Source organism: Pyxicephalus adspersus, chromosome 9 (assembly GCF_032062135.1).
Source record: "Pyxicephalus adspersus chromosome 9, UCB_Pads_2.0, whole genome shotgun sequence".
Taxonomy (NCBI): domain Eukaryota; kingdom Metazoa; phylum Chordata; class Amphibia; order Anura; family Pyxicephalidae; genus Pyxicephalus; species Pyxicephalus adspersus.
The window spans coordinates 57,894-76,579 of record NC_092866.1 but is presented as its reverse complement, the minus strand read 5'-3'; the positions used below and the strand labels follow the sequence as shown (position 1 = coordinate 76,579).

General features: G+C 42.2%; 3 protein-coding genes across 5 annotated transcripts in view; 2 read left to right on the top strand and 1 right to left on the bottom strand.

Annotated features, from left to right (window-relative positions):
• Positions 1–967: 967 nt before the first annotated feature.
• Positions 968–6,204, bottom strand: LCAT (lecithin-cholesterol acyltransferase). The gene is made up of 6 exons (XM_072422704.1): positions 5,984–6,204; positions 4,102–4,258; positions 2,898–3,013; positions 2,448–2,543; positions 1,955–2,179; positions 968–1,617 (listed from the first exon to the last, which is right to left on the bottom strand). The coding sequence occupies exons 1-6, from the start codon at positions 6,144–6,146 to the stop codon at positions 1,094–1,096; spliced, it is 1,281 nt and encodes a 426-aa protein (XP_072278805.1). The 5' UTR covers positions 6,147–6,204; the 3' UTR covers positions 968–1,093.
• Positions 6,205–6,868: 664 nt separating this feature from the next.
• LDHD (lactate dehydrogenase D) lies at positions 6,869–16,163 on the top strand. Its single transcript, XM_072422703.1, has 11 exons — positions 6,869–7,028; positions 7,962–8,056; positions 8,136–8,277; positions 8,964–9,105; positions 9,924–10,083; positions 10,672–10,871; positions 11,255–11,383; positions 11,508–11,635; positions 12,128–12,218; positions 14,509–14,620; positions 15,866–16,163. The coding sequence occupies exons 1-11, from the start codon at positions 6,942–6,944 to the stop codon at positions 16,029–16,031; spliced, it is 1,452 nt and encodes a 483-aa protein (XP_072278804.1). The 5' UTR covers positions 6,869–6,941; the 3' UTR covers positions 16,032–16,163.
• Positions 16,164–18,142: 1,979 nt separating this feature from the next.
• Positions 18,143–18,686, top strand: part of E2F4 (E2F transcription factor 4) — an 11,958-nt gene continuing 11,414 nt past the window's right edge. Inside the window, exon 1 of one of the 3 annotated variants that reach the window (XR_011922263.1) lies at positions 18,143–18,376. Coding sequence is in view for 2 of the 3 variants with exons in the window: in XM_072422705.1 (XP_072278806.1) it covers positions 18,254–18,376 (123 nt within the window). In the remaining variant the exon portion in view is untranslated. The remainder of the gene's footprint in view (positions 18,377–18,686) is intronic. The other 2 variants (XM_072422705.1, XM_072422707.1) reach the window with 2 other exon arrangements.

The window sequence follows — 18,686 nt, the reverse complement described above, 5'->3', positions numbered from 1 at the left end:
TAGTATACCGGCTGAACCCCCTCCCCCTGTATATGACCTGCCCCCCTATAGTATACTGGCTGACCCCTAAGTATAAGACCAGACCCTCCCTTCCCCCCCATAGCATACCGGTCATACCCTCTGTATATGACTAAAATTCTCTGTTTGGGACCAGTACCCCCAATATTTTTTAATTATAATAAAATATTGAACCCCAATAATAGCATTACTAAATCCCAACACTGAATCCACAAGTTAGGGGAACACATGATGGGTTACCTGTCTGCTCACATTGCATTGTATTCCAGGGCCTTGGGGGCAGTGAGACCCGTGCAGCGGGGGATGGAGGCGGGTGGAAGCAGTAGGACCTCTGGTACATTGAGCTGGGCTTTGGGGGATTTTGTGTCCTTATTATCACTGTGCTGTACAAAGATGGCGCTTCTTGCTGCTAACCTGGCATTGTTTGATGGATCAAAACCAACATCAGAAAGAAAACAATACAAATGTTTTATGCCACACAAGGTGAATCTTACATTTAAAATAAATTCGTAATTGTTATTTATTTCAAAACAAAGAGTAAACTGTGTATGATAGAAATTCTACTCATTGGATACTTTATGAAAGAAAGCTGTACAGCAAATAATTCTCCTAATAATAGGTTATATCAGCGTGCGATAATGTATATTCACCCACTGACGGTATCAGAGTGGGATAATGTATATTCACCTACCGACAGTATCAGCATGGATATTATATATTCACCCACTGACGGTATCAGCGTGCGATAATGTATATTCACCGTATCACCTGGGCAGGTATCATCTGATGATGATGCAGGTATCACCTGGGCAGGTATCATCTGATGATGATGCAGGTATCACCTGGGCAGGTATCACCTGATGAATGAGGCATGTGATATATATACACATATGTGTTTTACACTGTATGACATTTTCAATAGAAACAATAATGACAAGACACGTTGACATTGGTTCACCATCAATGAGCATGTACAAAGCAGCAGACAATAATGCTTGCCACCTTCATAGTGTAAATATGTTTGTTCTGTAGATAGGACCACCATAGCACAGTATGTACACGAGGCACTTGGAGTTTAATGGTCATTTCCTAGTAAGATCTCATTAATGACATTTAAAGTTCGGTTGCTGAAGACCATGCTGAGATGATCCATCCCATGTAGCTCAATAACATGAACGTTCTCCACCTGTTGGGTCTTCCAGCGTTTACACAGTTCCAGGCTTCTCTTGTGCACAGTGTCATCCCCATCCGTATACTTGATATCTATTGGTGGCTCGTTGGGAAAACCATCACCATAAATATATGTCTCTGCTGTAGGATGACCTGTTCCATAGATGCAATAGGTCTCCACACCTGGGGCCGGCAGCCCATCTAAAAGGCCCTTTGTATCTTCCCACATATACCAGCCATCCTCAAAGCCAATGTCCTTGAAGAACTTTTGGTAGTCCTTATATGTATAGTTATAGGATGGGGTGGAAATGAAGACATGGGATTCAGGCCAAGCCAGGTTTGTTGGCAGCATCCAGGGGTTTGTGGTTGTCATTCGTTGTTCTTCACGAATTTTAATGTTTGAAACCATTGGAATCCCATGATTGTCTCCTGTGAGTAAAGGACAAAAAAATCATGCCCATTCCAGAAAACAAAATCTTTATTAAAAAAATATTTATTACTTCTGCTAAACTCCTGAGATTGTGATCACCTAGAACAATGGAAATGTAAAACCTAAAGGAAATCTGTTTCGCTGAATACCTTGTGAAGCTTTCATCATATTAATAATACCGGAGGCAATGTTTTTGCTGCACAGGTAAGGTATTGTAGGTACGGTGTTGGTGTTATTGTCACAGTATCACCTCACCCTTAATATGTGACATAGTGAATTGTACTGCAGCAAGTTCATAGGGAACACGCTGTGTACATTTAGCATGATGAGACTTACCTGACATGAGTACCAGCATTGGCTTTACTGCTCCCCCCCATGGTGCTCCGAGTGAGATAAATCCTTTAATATATTTCTTTTTCCACTGCAGAGGCTGATGATTCAAAAAATAAAGAATATACAGATTGCCAATACTGTGTCCAGTGAGAAAAATTGGTTTCTGATATTCTTTGTGCATGTCTTCTATGAGTTTCTGCAGTCTTTCAAAGTATTCTTTCTGTCCATCTGTCAAATACAGGAAGAGATTATTGAATACTGTTCATGTGGCCCCTGAGATTACAACTAGAACTTTGATGCTAAGATTATTGGGAGACTGGCAGAATCAGCCCACTTGAATGTGACTAATACTAGCTAGACATCAAAGATATAGAAATCACCCAAAGTGACAATGAAGACCAACTAGTTCCCTGGTCAGTAGGAATGTGGCCGGCTGTACAAAGAACAACTCCTCCAATCTTCTGCTGTGAGTATATTGCAAATTGTTTACACTTACTTGGTGCAATTCTCCAGTCATAAGGTGCTGCCCGCACTGTTGCGTCTCTCACGTAACCATTGTTCACCAAGTTTTGTACAAGGGTGTGCAAATAGCCTGTAAGAACAGAAAACAATGTTTAATATGTCAATAAAAAGTACAAAATCATTTTCACTTTACCAGAAAATACCAAAAATTGGAGTCACAACATTTTTCTTTTAGTGTTGGATAGAGTGTGGGGGGGTTAGAGCCTCTTTGAGACCTTTGTTACTGTCTTGTGAATGTTGGGCTGGGTGTGAGGAAGCAGTAACCATGCCACAACCTCACCTTTCACCTGAAATCTGCCTCAGGTACAGAAAGAAAATGGACAAGGCCATTTAAACTGACCTTAATAACAAAGACACGAAATCTTACATAGCATTTCACAGCAAACATTAATTACAAGACATTATAGATTTATCAACTTCTCACCAGCTAACTTGCTTTTATCCAGATATTCAACAGAAAACGTCTTTCCGAACCCAGGGACACAGACATCCACTCCAGGGGCATTAGAAGCTGTTCTTGTTGTCTTGTTATAAACAACTCTGTGAATAGAAAGAAGAAATGTATAGCAAAATAAAGCTGCCCACCAATAGAAAGGCATAATATGGGGCATTTATAGGAGCGGCATAATAACAGGTACTGCCAAACCCTGCACATATGGCAATTTGCTATAGATTTGGTATAGAAAGGTGGACATCATGCTGAGAATATTAGAGGCTCCATACAAGTATCAATTTGTCCTTCACATTTCCCATGTCTTCTATACGTCTGTTCAATATCGTGGCCATCCAAGAAGTATTGGGGGATGACTGTTGACAGGGAAGGTACCACCTTACTTGGAAGATTTTGTGCTAGTTCCTTGCAGCCTGGCCCACAGCAGCATGTACCTCCTGTGTTGTGGGCACTCCTACCTGCTACCTCCAGGTACATTCCATGGTGAGTGTGTCAGGTAGCAGCAGTGCCTCCACAGTTATTGTCCTGTGAGTAGGGACCACATGGAAAGACCAGAAGCTACTAAAGCCTCTACTAGTACCTAGTGCTGTGACTTCATGCCCCTTTCTAGTGCCTGGTGATCTGCACCCCTACCACTGAACCCTAATCTTCCCTGCCTCCTGCCCTGACCTTTGCCTGGATCACTGAAAATGCCTTCAGCTGCCCCCTTCTGTGACCTTTGCCTGGATTACTGATATGCCTGACATCCGCCCTTATCTCTGCTTACTTTGTGACTATATTGGTTGCTTTTAGCTGTCTCCCCACCAAAGCTTACCATGTCTGCCATCCCTTTGGAAGAGTGACCTGGCTGCACTTTGTGGTAAAGAGTTTAGTTACCACTACAGCCCATGTGCTCGGGGCATCCTGCATAACTTGTCAGTAGGAGCTGTAGCAAATAGTCTACAACAACCAAAAAACATGTAAGACGGTGCTTTGGAATTGCCATTTTCTGTCCTCACAAGTTACAGGCTGAATAAATTCTGTTTTTAATAGTTACAAGATGAATTATGATGGCTGCCTTTCCTGGAAATATTACTTTGTCCATCCACCATTGAGAGAAAACGACATGACTACATCCCAGTACAGATACCTATGACCAGAAATAATAATGTCTGACTCAGCAATTGTCCACTCGTACCTGATGTTATCTATCCAGCAATCTATTCCAAGAGGAAGAAACATATTCAGGTTCAGCCACAAAGTAAAAAATTCTTCAGTTTTGCGATAGCACATCCAATTCACAACTTCTTCTTTATCAACTTTTGCTTCTAGTTGATTCCCAAACAAGCCAGGCACTGAAAGGTGACAGACATGACGTTATTTATATCAATTACTGAATGTGGAAAAGATAACTTACACTATATGACAGGGGTGTCAAACTCAAATACACAGGGGGCCAAAATTAAAAACTTAGACCAAGTCAGGGGCCAACCTTGAAATTTATTGAAACAATTGAGGACATTTTTCCTTCTCATTAGATATAAAACCTTTTCATATGGAAACAAAGAGGTTTTGCTTCACATTCAATCTGGAACAAGCTTATAATAGAGAAAGAGGCATAAGATTTTTTTTAATTTTAATTTAAGAAAAAATCTTCTGCCTCTTTCCCCATTTGTAGCCTTCTGAGTTAAACCTTTTTACGCAGGCTAATAATAATAATATTCTTCTATGAAAATCCAACCATTCCAGTCCATGCCTTGGGGTAACAAGGAAAAGCTGAGGCGGAGTGCTGGAAATAGGGCCACTACTAAAATTCCCGGCATTATTTGTGTCTATAAACAGCCAATGCGGGGCCACACATAGGCAGAGAGGCGGCTCACGAGATGATTATGGAGCTCATCAGACGGAGACAGATCATCCAGCAATGTAATGAGAAGTCACCTACAAGCTGATGTAAATCTTTAGTTAATGATTGCTAGATTTTAGTAAAGGTTATCTGTGGGATCAAGGCCATGGGAGATTTAGCAATCACTGCCCAGTGTGGATGGATTATTAGCTAAGTAGAATTGAATCTAAACACAAAAACAAAGATCAGTTCATTTTTTTATCTTGAATTTCATTTGGTGTATCTGCCATACACTTCCCATTGTAGGGTGACAACAATTTTTCATACTCTATCTATAGAGGAACCAAAAGTTATTTGTTAAGCTCCAATATATGGAGGATGGTAAAATTAGTGGTGTACAGGTGGAAGAACCAATTGTTTGCTTTTGGTTCACCAATTTTTGTTAGCAAAAAGAAAAAATGTCAGCTATGGACTAATGGGGTCTAATGCATGGGTTAAGTTATCCATCAAAGCTGAAAGTGAAGTTTAAGTGGGATGAAGAATGAGGTGCTATACTCGGCTTATTGCTCACTTCCTTGGCAGCAGGGGCCCCATTGTCTGAAGGCAGGCATTCAATGTCTTTCCATACAGCGCAGGACTGCTGATCCTGCATTGTGTGGGCTGATGTTAGAAAGCTGTGCTTGGTTTGGCTGCAAAGTGACTACCATTAAATTATTTCACAAAGTGTTCCAATAGCTTTAGGAGTAAGGTTTGAGATATATTGGGAACAAAAAACAATTATGGGAAAATGATGTTCTATAAATCATGGTTTCATATTTATCACTGATGGAGACCAGAAGTTTTAGGCCACATTGCATGTTCTATAAGCCTGTGGCCCCAGATAAGTGACTAAGGAGCTCATGAGAGATTTTCAATATGTGAGCAATGAATGCCTTTGGAGCTGTAGGTATAGACATGTGTAATATGTTGGCACTATATAAATCCTGTTTATTAATAATAATAATAATAATAATAATGTTTTGCAACTAAACAATAATATTGTGTGTGAGAAATATGATCGCATCCCTCCCAACGTGTTGGCACATTGTAAGTAAAACATATTTTCAATAATAAATACCTAATATTAGAAGTAATATTAAAATAAAAAGCAGTTACAATGGTCTATCCAGCTCCCCATCTTTGGGCCTAGAAGAACCATGACCGATCCCTGAATCAAGAAGGGAAAATGTCTTACCCAGAACAACTGGATGGCTGTTGTTTTTCAGAGCCACTTTAGGGGTGATGCCAGGAGGAAAAAGGACATCCAGGAGCCAAAATGCCCCAGTAGGAGGCAAGAGGATAATTACCCAGAGCAGAAGGATGTTCCATGGCTTATATTTACTCCCGAACCCCGGCATGGTGAGGAGACAACAGCGAGGACGCAGAATGGACAGACCAGGCTCAGCTTTCTTCTCCTAACTTCTGTTAATCATTATCTTTTCTGTTCATATTGTGACATGCCAGCACAATACCAATTCAAACATACAAGATGGACAGAATGAAGATCTAAGGATTGGGGACCTGAAACATTGCTCACGTATCCATGCATTGACCCGGAGAGCCTCTTCTATGGACTGCAGGGAATCTTCAAATATTCTGATTTCTGAACGCAGCAACTAAGGGCCACAGGACTTTTTGGGCTATTCTCTAATGTTTCCATGCTATGTACCCACATTGGCAAACAAATCTGACTTGCACCAACTTTCATTTACTTTAAGTGGAACCCTAATAGTCTGTCCTTAGCATTGATTATTTGTGCTGCCAGTGTTCATTTTGTCTTCCTGTACTAAGCTGACATTGATATTGTTTGCACGATTCTCAGCCATGTCACTTGTCCTCAGGTAATAGTTACCCTTCAGGGTGTTAGCAGCCCTCATATCTTTTATAGAAGATGAATATGTTTTATACCGCTGGTATTAGGGGGTTACAGAAAATACTGGATACATATATACATATATAGATATATACATATGGGACCCCAGTGTTATAGAATGTCACACAAACCATACTCCTGGTCATAGTGTGTGGCCCCTTTAAATGGTGGATGTGTCTGGGGCCCTGCCCCTGACCCGCCTCTGGAATGTCCTTGTACAACTTCCTCCAGGCAGAAAGAACAGCAATGTATGAACTCTGTGACACTATAGGGGAGCGCCATGTACACTGTCAGACAGCTGCGCAATGCCCTCCGTCTCTGTATAACGCCCGCATTGAACTGGAGATTCCACCATGTCACCCCTCAGGTACAAAGTATCACCCCTACAAACTGTTACCATTAGCAACCAATATATTTGTATTGCTGTATATAATATCAAGCTAGATTTATAGTGCAGTAACCCATAGCAACCTGTACTAACCTATAACATTTTAGGTGCTTTGCAAGATAGTTACTAAACAATAAAGATCTGAAGTATGCTATGCCCCTCCCCCATGTTATTCATTGTCAGTTTAAGGATTGAAGGGCCCCTGCAATATACATCAGTAAAGACTGGAGGGGCCCCGCCATATCATCTGTCAGTAAAGACTGGAGGGGCCCCACCATATCATCTGTCAGTAAAGACATGAGGGGCCCCGCCATATTATCTGTCAGTAAAGACATGAGGGGCCCCGCCATATCATCTGTCAGTAAAGACTGGAGGGGCCCGCCATATTATCTGTCAGTAAAGACATGAGGGGCCCCGCCATATCATCTGTCAGTAAAGACTGGAGGGGCCCCGCCTTATCATCTGTCAGTAAAGACTGGAGGGGCCCCGCCATATCATCTGTCAGTAAAGACATGAGGGGCCCTGCCATATCATCTGTCAGTAAAGACATGAGGGGCCCCGCCGTATCATCTGTCAGTAAAGACATGAGGGGTCCTGCCATATCATCTGTCAGTAAAGACTTGAGGGGCCCCGCCGTATCATCTGTCAGTAAAGACATGAGGGGCCCCGCCGTATCATCTGTCAGTAAAGACATGAGGGGCCCCACCGTATCATCTGTCAGTAAAGAAATGAGGGGCCCCACCATATTTTCTGTCAGTAAAGACATGAGGGGCCCCGCCGTATCATCTGTCAGTAAAGACATGGGGGGCCCCGCCTTATCATCTGTCAGTAAATATGGCCTCTCTATACGCTGTATCCTTCTCCTTCATTATATTTTCCACGTGACATATATCACCTTGTCGGTTTTGGCAGTTTGTGGAAGATCTGAGGTCGGTGGTTGGTGACTCCAATGTGTCCACGGCAATGACTGTGCGGGAACACCATGGCAGAGATGAGTCAATGCACAGGTATGGGGCCCCGCTTTAGGGTTGGTGTGATTTTAGTTGTACATGAAGCTGCAATGACTTTCCCTTTCATTCCGCATAGTTGCCAGCCACCTGATGTCGTCGTTTGGCCACAAAACGTGGAACAAGTCAGCAGAATGGCCAACCTGTGCTTCACACACAACGTAGCCATCATACCTTTTGGGACAGGGACAGGACTGGAGGGGGGAGTGAATGCACTGAAGGTAAGTCTGGCCACTTCCTAACTTTTTCATAGAACACAAGAAGAATCTTTATCAGAAGATTGTAACGCTTTTCAGATTTACCAATTCATTATCCCACTTCCTTCCTCTGGATCCAGCCGTTGTTATCTTCTAAATTCACATAAATCTCATCAGTTTGATCATCAACCAATGACATTGCAATCCTGTAGAGATAGAAGCATCATATTGGCTCAAGTTACAAGTTTAAAGACACTATCTGCATGGAGTTTGTATGTTCTCCCCATAGGCCCAGTATTACATACTGGTAGGTTGTCTCCCACAAACTAACCTTAAGCACGATCCTTTCCAATGACTAAGCACTTCACGATCCATGAACAATGCTGGACATACAGCACCATTCTGCTTTATGTAGAGGGAAGAAGAAGAACCACGGAGCAGCACCCTGCTGTGCGCTCCCCCTCTTCCCTTGCATTAGGATCGTTCGTCGTTCATCGTCCATGGATCCGCCAGGAGGGTCATTCAGAGAATTACCGACGCACGCTGTACACACTTCAGATTCTTATTCGATAACGGCCATTGGAACCGTTGGAAGTGTGTGTAGCTTTATACTATGGTCCAATATATTGTAAGCTCCTGTGAGTGACAGATATACAGTATATAATAATGATTACCTGGACCATGATCTCTCCTCTTACTCTCCTTGCTAGGGTGGTGTCTGCTTCAATATGACTAACATGGACAAGGTACTGAACGTGAACACTGAGGATTTCCATGTGACTGTAGAGCCAGGTGTCACACGTAAATCCCTGAACACTTACCTGCGGGACAGCGGCCTCTGGTTTCCTGTAGGTAAGAGGAAGTCTCCAGATTCTGAATCCAAACCATTTGCCTTTATGTACTGACTCTATATTTATCAATTCACAGGTGAAAGTTATACACTGATATACCTATGTGCCTACCTCCTAGGTGTTGCCATTGTGGTATTACTCCATGAGCAAACTAAGCAAATATTAGAAAACAAGCCTTGAATATTGACATGGATGAAGAATTGGTAAAACAGGAAGAAAATAAAGCTATAGTTTACTAAGAGACAAAGCAAAATAAATATCATCCAGTCAGGGTTGGCATCTTAACTTCTGTTGCAGCAATTCCATAAATAAAATATCATGTTCTGCATCACAAACCACACATTGAGTATTTTGACAGGTACCCTTTATGTGACTGCTTATAAGATGGTGGTGGTTTCAATACAAGAGGGAGATGAGGTGTCACTGGGGTAATTGTGCATGAATGGGACAAAAAAACCCCATAGCACGAGGGCCATTCCCAGCCCTCAAATGGTTTTCTGGCACCACCTTAACATAAGTAAAAAAAAATTCATCATTTTAGCTTATACCCCGCTTTCTGAATAAAAATAATTGACCTCATGTACGCAGCACTCACTCTTGGCACAACTGGTGAGTATGACGTTTAGGTAAGGTGCTCAGTCCATGTACAGGAATAAGAAGATCGCAGTATACAGCAGGAGCAACAATAAACCATTATATAAAATATAATAAAGTATTAATATTAGGTGTGGCCCTTCCGAGGCATCAGGAGACACATCCCTAGAATGTACACTGATGTGATGGGGGCAGATTTTAGGACATCTCACTTTGACTTTTCAGATCCAGGTGCTGATGCATCCCTGTGTGGCATGGCTGCCACAAGCGCATCTGGGACAAATGCAGTACGTTATGGCACAATGCGTGACAATGTTATTAATCTGGAGGTGGTTCTATCTGATGGACGAGTCCTGGATACTGCGGGGAAAGACAGAAGGTTCAGGTATGTTACTTGTGTAATAATAATCTTTTTGTCCACCTGTCATGACACTTTAACCAATTCACTTTCTTACCTTGATTAAAGCATGCCTCTTTCTTGCTATGCATAGAACATTTCTCACCCAGTTATCTAAATCATGGTATATTTGACATTGTTAGAGACTGAAGTTTGTCAGGAAGTTTCTAATATTGTAAATCTAGAAAATGATGTAAAGCCTTGATTTCCTCTTGATTAATTATTGGCTGCAGAAAGGCTGTAATATAGAACACATTACAGCTATGATATATCCTCCATAAGGGGGAAGTGCAGAAAATGCAACACACTGATGATAACGTCTTTAACCTCATAGTGTAAAGACTTGGATGTCAAGTCTTATTGTTTATTGGACATCACATACATGATGGATGTGGTTCATGGTACGTATATTATACTTTGTATACATATATATATTGTAACAGTAAATGGTGTTGGTTGGGGGCTTGTGCAGTATAATGGTAATGAAATATTGCCTAGAACAGAAAGGCTCTCTGCCCATTTGTTTTTCTGAAACGTTGTCCTTTGTTCATTGTTTTCCATTGCTTTTTGTTGCAGGAAAACCTCAGCAGGTTATAACCTTACCAACCTTTTTGTGGGCTCGGAAGGGACATTGGGCATCATAACCAGAGCAACACTGCGCCTGTATGGGGTGCCAGAGGCCACGGTGGCAGCTGTGTGTGCCTTCCCGAACATCCAGGCTGCGGTGGACAGCACAGTACAGATCCTACAATGTGGAATCCCTATTGCCAGAATTGGTGAGTTGTAATTTCATGTGATTGAGTAAATCTGATAGAAAAGAGAACAAAATCATGGGGTTGCAGCCCTTACTGGGGTTCCTAGCTATGAGTGAGTTAGGTGTATTGGTGTTTTCACCTGCCATTTCAGGTATGCATCCATGGGAGGCCTTCATTTTCCCCTGTCACATATGGTCCTCCTATAGGTCAATATACATTTCTGTAGGAATGAGTAACATGCAGAGCAAATGTTTTCCTATAATTCACTAATTTATATATGCAGCTTAGAGATGGTATGTCTATAATTATAATGAGAGTGACTAGGTGCTGAATATATCTAGAGAGATTACAGCTAATATTCCTGAGCACACAGTGATATTTGTATGCTTTCTGTCTCTGCACAGAGTTTTTAGATGATGTCATGGTTAATGCCTGTAATAAATTTAATGGTTTAAACTACTCCATCTTACCGACCCTGTTCTTGGAGTTCCATGGCACGGAAGCCGCCGTAAAGGAGCAACTAAAGCAGACAGGTAGGTACACATGGTCCAGATTGTCTGATTCAATGTATACACATATTATGTGTGATAGGATATTGGCTTCCCCAGGCTGCTTGCATTATGAAATGCACCTTTGATAGTCTTCTGTATCATGCAGGGGAAATAATACAGCTGAATGGTGGCTCAGACTTCACATGGGCCCGAGAACAGGAGGAGAGGAACCGGTTGTGGACGGCCCGACACAATGCATTTTACGCAGCACTGGCCCTGCGTCCTGGATGCCAGGCGAGTACAATTTGATGTATTATTTGCAATAAATAAATGGTGCGGGTGAATTTTACTTGTATTGCAATTTGCTGACATATTCCCAGTATGCATATATCCAGCCATATAATATAAAGAGATTTAATACAGAATAATGGAGACAGGCTTTGGCACAGGAGTCGTTCACTCACTTCATCTGGTCACTCTGCCACATTTAGGTGTCTCTTTGTCACCTATTGTCAACAATTGCATAGATGCAACAACTAGATCTACCAAGCTCATATGGGTTTAAGGTTCAGGGGTCTAAGTACCTCTAGTGAAATACTGGATGCAGATGCTGCCATTTACTGTGTGGGCTTAGCACATTTCTGTGGAAATACTTAGTAATGCTAGTACTAGTAGGAAATACTAGTAATGAGGAAATACTAGTAATGAGTAAAATAAAAATGAGCTCCGTCCAATATAGATACCACCAGCTGTAATCAGAATATACTGTTGGTTTTGTGATTTCAGGCCTATTCTACAGATGTATGTGTCCCAATCTCTCAGCTCCCCAGAATCATAGTGGACACTAAAGAAGATCTCCTGCAGTCTCGTCTGACAGGTGGGATTCTTATCCTATATTATTACACATATGTAACCTCCCCACAGAAATATATTAGCAATATGTCTCCCCATTGGAATCATTATCACACAATTTCTGATCTGTAGCATGCTACGCACTATATAAAAGACAAAGTATAAGAGAGGTGAAATTGCCATTATTGAAAATCAAATGAACCCTCTAGATCTGCCTACAAATTATAGAGTGATCTTCGATTAGCATTGGTGTAGAGCAGTGTTTCTGAACCATAGTTTCTCCAGAGGTTTCTGGGGATTCAATCCAAGGAACATTATTGTAGGTATCTAGCACAGATTTTTAGTTATCTAGCGATTTCCATGTTGGCACATAACCAGAGAATGGGTAGGTTGCTTAAGAAAACAAAACACTTCAACCAAACTGAACAGTTTTTAGGGCTGCAGGTTCTACACTGTAGTTATTTTAAACAAATAGAGGGATGACCATGGTGCTGCCTTGCAGACCGTCTCAGGTGGAATTCTGCAGGTGGCTGCCCAGGTGAACAGACTTCTTGTGAGCTGCGACTCCCTAGGGAGATGGTGAGCTCTTCTCCCTAGTTGCTTGTTTTCCTTATCCGCAAAGTAATAATTTGGCTTGATGCTCATTTGCACTTTGTTCTTCCCTGTTGGGATCACAACAATTGTTCAGATGCTTTAGGGGAGCCATCTTTTCCAGGTACATTTTAGGAGTCTTGCCAAATTCAAGGGATCGACTTAGGTTCTATCTACCTTCATTGAAGAAGGAAGGCAGTACAATTTGCTGGTTCACATCATAAACGGAGGACACCTTGGGGGTAAACCCCAGCTTGAATACCAGAACTACCCTATCCAGGAAAATCACGGCCCTCAGGAATGGTAATTTGGATATCCTTATGGCAGAGGTTATAACTATTAGGAAGGCTGTATTTAGTGACAGACGCTACAAAGCCTAGCAACAACCTCTGTCAAACTGGCTTGTGGCGAGGAAATCCAGAACAAGTGATAAAATGAAAAAGTGATTAATTGTCTTACCAACCTGTGTGATGCCTGCCACAGTTTGGAAAAAGCAGATTGCCAATATTTGTACCTTTAATGACTTATAACTCAAACCTGTGTCCAGCCTCTCTTGTAAAAAGTCTCAGGTTTCCAACCTTGTGGCTTAAAGTTCTGAATCTCTGAGCAGAAACAAAGTCCTGGAACTTTTGCCATATCTGGTCAAAGGCACAGTTGGTATTTCCTAAAGACTGAAACACGCCTGTTACTTTCTTGAAGCATGTCAGTTGGTCTCTATCTTTCAATGTTTAAACCTTGACGGGCAAGCAGAAAGACTGGTCAAAACAGTAGAAACTGCAATTCTTTGTTTCAAAATGCAAAATAGTTCTCTAAAGAAGTATATTATTGGGGGGACAATGTTGGCCATAACTAAAGAGGAATAAGATTTGTCAGTGCTTTCAGATTGTTACAAAATGTGCAGACAGTGTGCCCAGGCACTGGGGAAAGCAAACTAAAGTGTTGATTATATAACTCAATCAGGAATCAGGTCCTGATTCCCCTATATAGATAGAATTGTGGAGTCACCATCACTAGAGGGGTCACCAGCAGGAGGAAGGAGGTCCTGATTCCTCTATATAGAAGGAATTGTGGGGTCACCATCACTAGAGGGGTCACCGGCAGGAGGTCCTGATCCCTCTATATAGATAGAATTGTGGGGTCACCATCACTAGAGGGGTCACCGGCAGGAGGAAGGAGGTCCTGATTCCTCTATATAGATAGAATTGTGGGGTCACCATCACTAGAGGGGTCACCAGCAGGAGGAAGGAGGTCCTGTACCCCTATATAGATAGAATTGTGGGGTCACCATCACTAGAGGGGTCACCAGCAGGGGGAAGGAGGTCCTGATTCCTCTATATAGATAGAATTGTGGGGTCACCATCGCTAGAGGGGTCACCAGCAGGGGGAAGGAGGTCCTGATTCCTCTATATAGATCTTTAGTTTGAACTCATATAGAATATGTTATCCAGGTCAAGGGACCTTACTCCTATTATAAATATTGATAAAACAGAACAATTCCAGAGACAGGCATCAAAACTGGTGAAATGTCTGAGGGATAAAACATATCAGGAGAGGCTGAAAGAATTTAATCTAAGCAACCTGGTGTAGTGAAGGTAGGCATTACTGAAACCTTTAAAAATAAGAAGGGTATTAATAGGTTCAGTAGTTCAAGACCATGAAGAGCATGAAACAATGGTTACAAAGATCAGATTCTATGTTTTAATTCATGCATTGTGTCTTGGCAGGTCCAATAGCCGGCCATGTTGGTGATGGAAATTTTCACTGCATTATGGTGCTTGACCTGAACGATAAGGCTGAAGTACATAAGGTGAAGGAATTCACAGACAGACTAGCCCGGTAAGAAGTCTTCAGCTCTCTTCACATTCAACAACTGTAAATGATTAGTTTGGTTACTGCCACCTTTTAGAATATATTAGGCCCTGTACAGATGTCATACACATGTCAGATTTCTGCACTGGAAACAATCTTTTGTGATTATTTCTAGTGACCGGGGAATGAATGAGCACTGTAAACACACAATGCGGTTCTGCTCTATGGAGAGGGGAGGATGAGTGAGCAGCAGCCCCCTGTGCTCTTCTCCATAGGAAAGTACAGCAGTCATCGCCGGCTTAATCACCAGGGAGGATTGGTAAACAATGTTGGGGATTGCTATATGCTTGCTACATTGTTGCCTGAGATGAGCTCAACTGATTGTCTGCTTTAGTGTGCTGCAGCTTTATAAATAAAAAATACAACTAGTGGGAACATTCCCTGTTCCCAGTCCCCACATAAAATACTGTGTGATACCTATATGTCTGTGTGTTCCTGGGGCCACATGTACAAACTAATTGGAGCCAATATTAAATACCATTAGAGAACATGACCATAAAAACGATGGTCATGTTTCTCTGCATCTTTTGCTTACAGCTCAGCCAAGTGGCACGCACTGGAAGCAGTGGACTGGTCTAGTTGGCATAGTATATAATATGAATATATATATCATAGCTGACACACTGACCGTGGAATTTAGGGTGATAAAATGGTCCAGGAACAACATTGAAAGAAGAAGGTTTACCAAAGTCATATGTGTGTGTTTTTCTAAAGATTTTAAAGAGAATCAGAATATTTGGGTTTAGTAAACCTCTTTGCCCTGTAGTAGCTGTTATAAAAGTTGGGCAGCTTCACAATTTGAAAGTTTCTATCAATGGATGGTTGACAACATTGCTTGGTGGGTTGAGGATTCTGCATTAAATTTGGCATAATATTATAAAAACAAAAGGAATACAAATTGGAATACCACTAGGATATGACATGTGCCCATCTTATTTAGATTAGAAAACAAAATAATATAGCACCCTCCCACACCCTGATATATATATAGGGAAAACTTTGTCTCCACTAAAAGACTTTCTAACTATCCATAAACGGATATAGACTAAAGCTGGAGAATGCCAAGCTGTAGCGATGGGCCAAGATATAAAGCATTGGTTCTCCTTCATCAGGACTACAATATACCAGAAAAGCAGTTATGTTTGTTACACATTATTTATACATATTAATATCCTTCTGTTATCACTGACTATATATTGCCCTTTCCTGCAGGAGGGCGCTTTCTCTTAATGGAACCTGCACAGGGGAACATGGAATCGGAATAGGAAAACGAAAATTGCTGCGGGAGGAAGTGGGTGAAGTTGGTATTGATGTCATGAAGCAGATTAAAGCTACATTGGACCCCAAGAACCTTATGAACCCAGGGAAAGTTATCTGATGTGCAGTGGATTCAATCAGAGCCCGTGTGCTGATGATTCCACAATGTGATGCACTTTATATGTTGTTGTGTGATTAGAAATCTTTGTGCCCACCAATGTGATGTGTGTTTAATAAACTGTGATTGATATGACCTAACTGTTATCCATCAATATAGATCCAAATCTCTTTACTGCTTGTAATGCGCTATGGAAGTAGTGCAGGCAGTTGTAGTAGCCTAGTACAGAGTACTATCCTATTTTAGCATATACAATGAGGAGAGCCACAAATGATCCCAGACAAATGGCAGGACAATGTTCTGATCTGCGGTATAAAACATGGGCTCCTCAACACCTACTATGCACAGCTAGGCATCCAGGATCCCTTTTTAGGCAAAAAAACATTTGAATTAGCAAATACCTGTGCAGGCATTTATAGGTGTTTTTGGTGTCTGCTCCATGTCACCACATAGTGGGTTATCCCTTTCCCCTCCCATTCTCAGGAGTGCTCCTTCTTTCTCCTGCTGTATACTCTCCACACTGGTGTAACCACCTACCTGGCTGGAGTAAATCTCTGGCTGTCCACCGTCCAGGTGAAGTCCCCATTTATGGTTTCTAAAGGTCACCTTGGAGGGGAACCCTGCTGCTGGTCCCTTAGGGTATATTATAGTGCTTATTACATTCAAGCCACAAATCTTTGCACACTCCATCTGTGGCTCAGAGGTAATCTCTCCATATGTTTGGATCATAGCGTAAATCCTGGAATCCACCAAACGGGTTCGCTGGTAAGATGCCTCAATGAAAGCATATTATCATCTATGTCTGTCATAAGGAATCCTTAATGTGGAGCCACAGGGATAATGGGCCTGCTTAATTAAAGGCTGGAAAACACTTTCATCAGTGAACCTGGGCGATCCAGCAAACCTGGAATGGATCTGGTATAGGCAAATGACGTAATAAAGCTATTCTAGGTTTGCTGGTATAGATGATTATCAAAATGTACTTTCATTTCCTGTTACTGTCCAATAACAAGGGACTAAAAATCATATATATGTGGAATATGTGTCTTTGCAATGAGTAAAGAAATACTAGCCCTTAAGGTAATCTTTTAGTATTACGCCGATGGGAGCAGGTAAGGGTTTATTTTTTGGCTACCCGGAGTGAGGCTCGGGGTTACCGCTTTCAGCACGGTGTTTTTTACCCTGCGTCACACTCGGGCTTACTGCTCAGGAAGTTAGGGATTGGCCAAGTCCAGGGAGGGGCTGAGATGAAATAATATGGAAAGGATTCCCATGAAGTTTAGGGACTGGACTCACCTTTCATGGTAAATTTACTTGAGGATTTCTCAGCATCGGCCCTCAGGAGACTCTGTGTGTGCCGAGACCGGAATGTAGAGAAGCAGAAGACATCATGGGGCACTTTCTGCTCCAATGTAGAATAAGAGGACGGCTCTAAGTATTCCCAGTCACATACGGAGACACATACGTATACCCAGAGTTATACGGAGGCGGTATATGGGGCATTAGAGATTTTTTATGGTTCGTGCGGTGGTGGGATATTACACTTTAAATACTGGGTGTCGGGTATACAGAGAAATCCTTCCCGTGGTGAATGATATTCAGGATATCAGTGGGGTCAGGACTGGGGAATGGAGGAACAGCAGGTCTCCCTTCTGTGTCTTCCCCTGCTCAGGGTGATTATATGGGAAGGGTTTGAGCTTCATGGCCTTGCTTGGTATATTTTATGGAAAGATTTGCATTTTTCTTTTTTTTAGTATATGGCCTGTTATGAGTTTGCCATGAAATCCTGATGTTTATTTTATATTATTATGTATATATTGTGATTAGCTCCCACTTTAGCAGGCCCTCTCACAGCTGGAGGCGCCCCCATTCATTCTGTATGGAGCTGCATCTAGGGGTGACCCATACAAACCCCATTTATACCTCCTCTCACATGTTTGTTCTATTTACCCCTCATATGATATTTACAGACGGTCCCTTATTCTCCTCTCAATGAAGGATATTAGCAGACAGACCCTCATTTTTTACTCTGTGTGATTTTATAGACGATCCCTTATTTTTCAGGTCAGCTAGAACGTTACAATGAATGACATTTACAGTCGGCCCCTAAACCAATCAGCGAATTGCTCCGCCCTCTCCCAGCGTGCTTTGCGAACGTAACGGCCACTGGGCTGGCAGTTGAAGCAGCTGACCGGAGGCTCCGCCCCCAGTCGCGCGGTACTGGTATGGCGGATCCCGCGCAGTGTCCGGTCACGCCGAGCCGCCATGAGAAGAGTCTGGGGCTCCTCACCAGTAAGTTCGTCTCCCTGCTGCAGGAAGCTGAGGACGGCGTGCTGGACCTCAAGGCGGTAATATCGGAAAGAGCCATATGTGCTTTGCTCTGTCGCGGTCATATTACTTTATAAAATGTGTATCGGTGTAGAAAGTTATTGCTTTGTGTGTTGTCCGTTCCGCTATTATCTGTGGATACGCAGTGCCCGCTTCATCGTATCCGCTCCGTACCCTACCGTATTTCCCTATGTATATTGGCCGAAATGTACCTTGTTTTACCTCACACTGAGAAACGTACCGTAAGTCCCCGTGTATATGCACATTAGGGTACTCTCCATCACCTCACACTGAGAAATGTACCGTAAGTCCCTGTGTATATGGACATTG

Coding starts and splice junctions, on each gene's coding strand:
- LCAT (XM_072422704.1), bottom strand. CDS start 6,146: ATGCCGGGGTTCGGGAGTAAATATAAGCCATGGAACATCCTTCTGCTC. Junction 2,180..2,447: donor TGACTGGAGAATTGCACCAA/GTAAGTGTAAAC, acceptor TGTATTTGACAG/ATGGACAGAAAGAATACTTT. Junction 1,618..1,954: donor AATGCTGGTACTCATGTCAG/GTAAGTCTCATC, acceptor CTTTACTCACAG/GAGACAATCATGGGATTCCA.
- LDHD (XM_072422703.1), top strand. CDS start 6,942: ATGTACACTGTCAGACAGCTGCGCAATGCCCTCCGTCTCTGTATAACG. Junction 8,057..8,135: donor AGAGATGAGTCAATGCACAG/GTATGGGGCCCC, acceptor CATTCCGCATAG/TTGCCAGCCACCTGATGTCG. Junction 9,106..9,923: donor CGGCCTCTGGTTTCCTGTAG/GTAAGAGGAAGT, acceptor TTGACTTTTCAG/ATCCAGGTGCTGATGCATCC.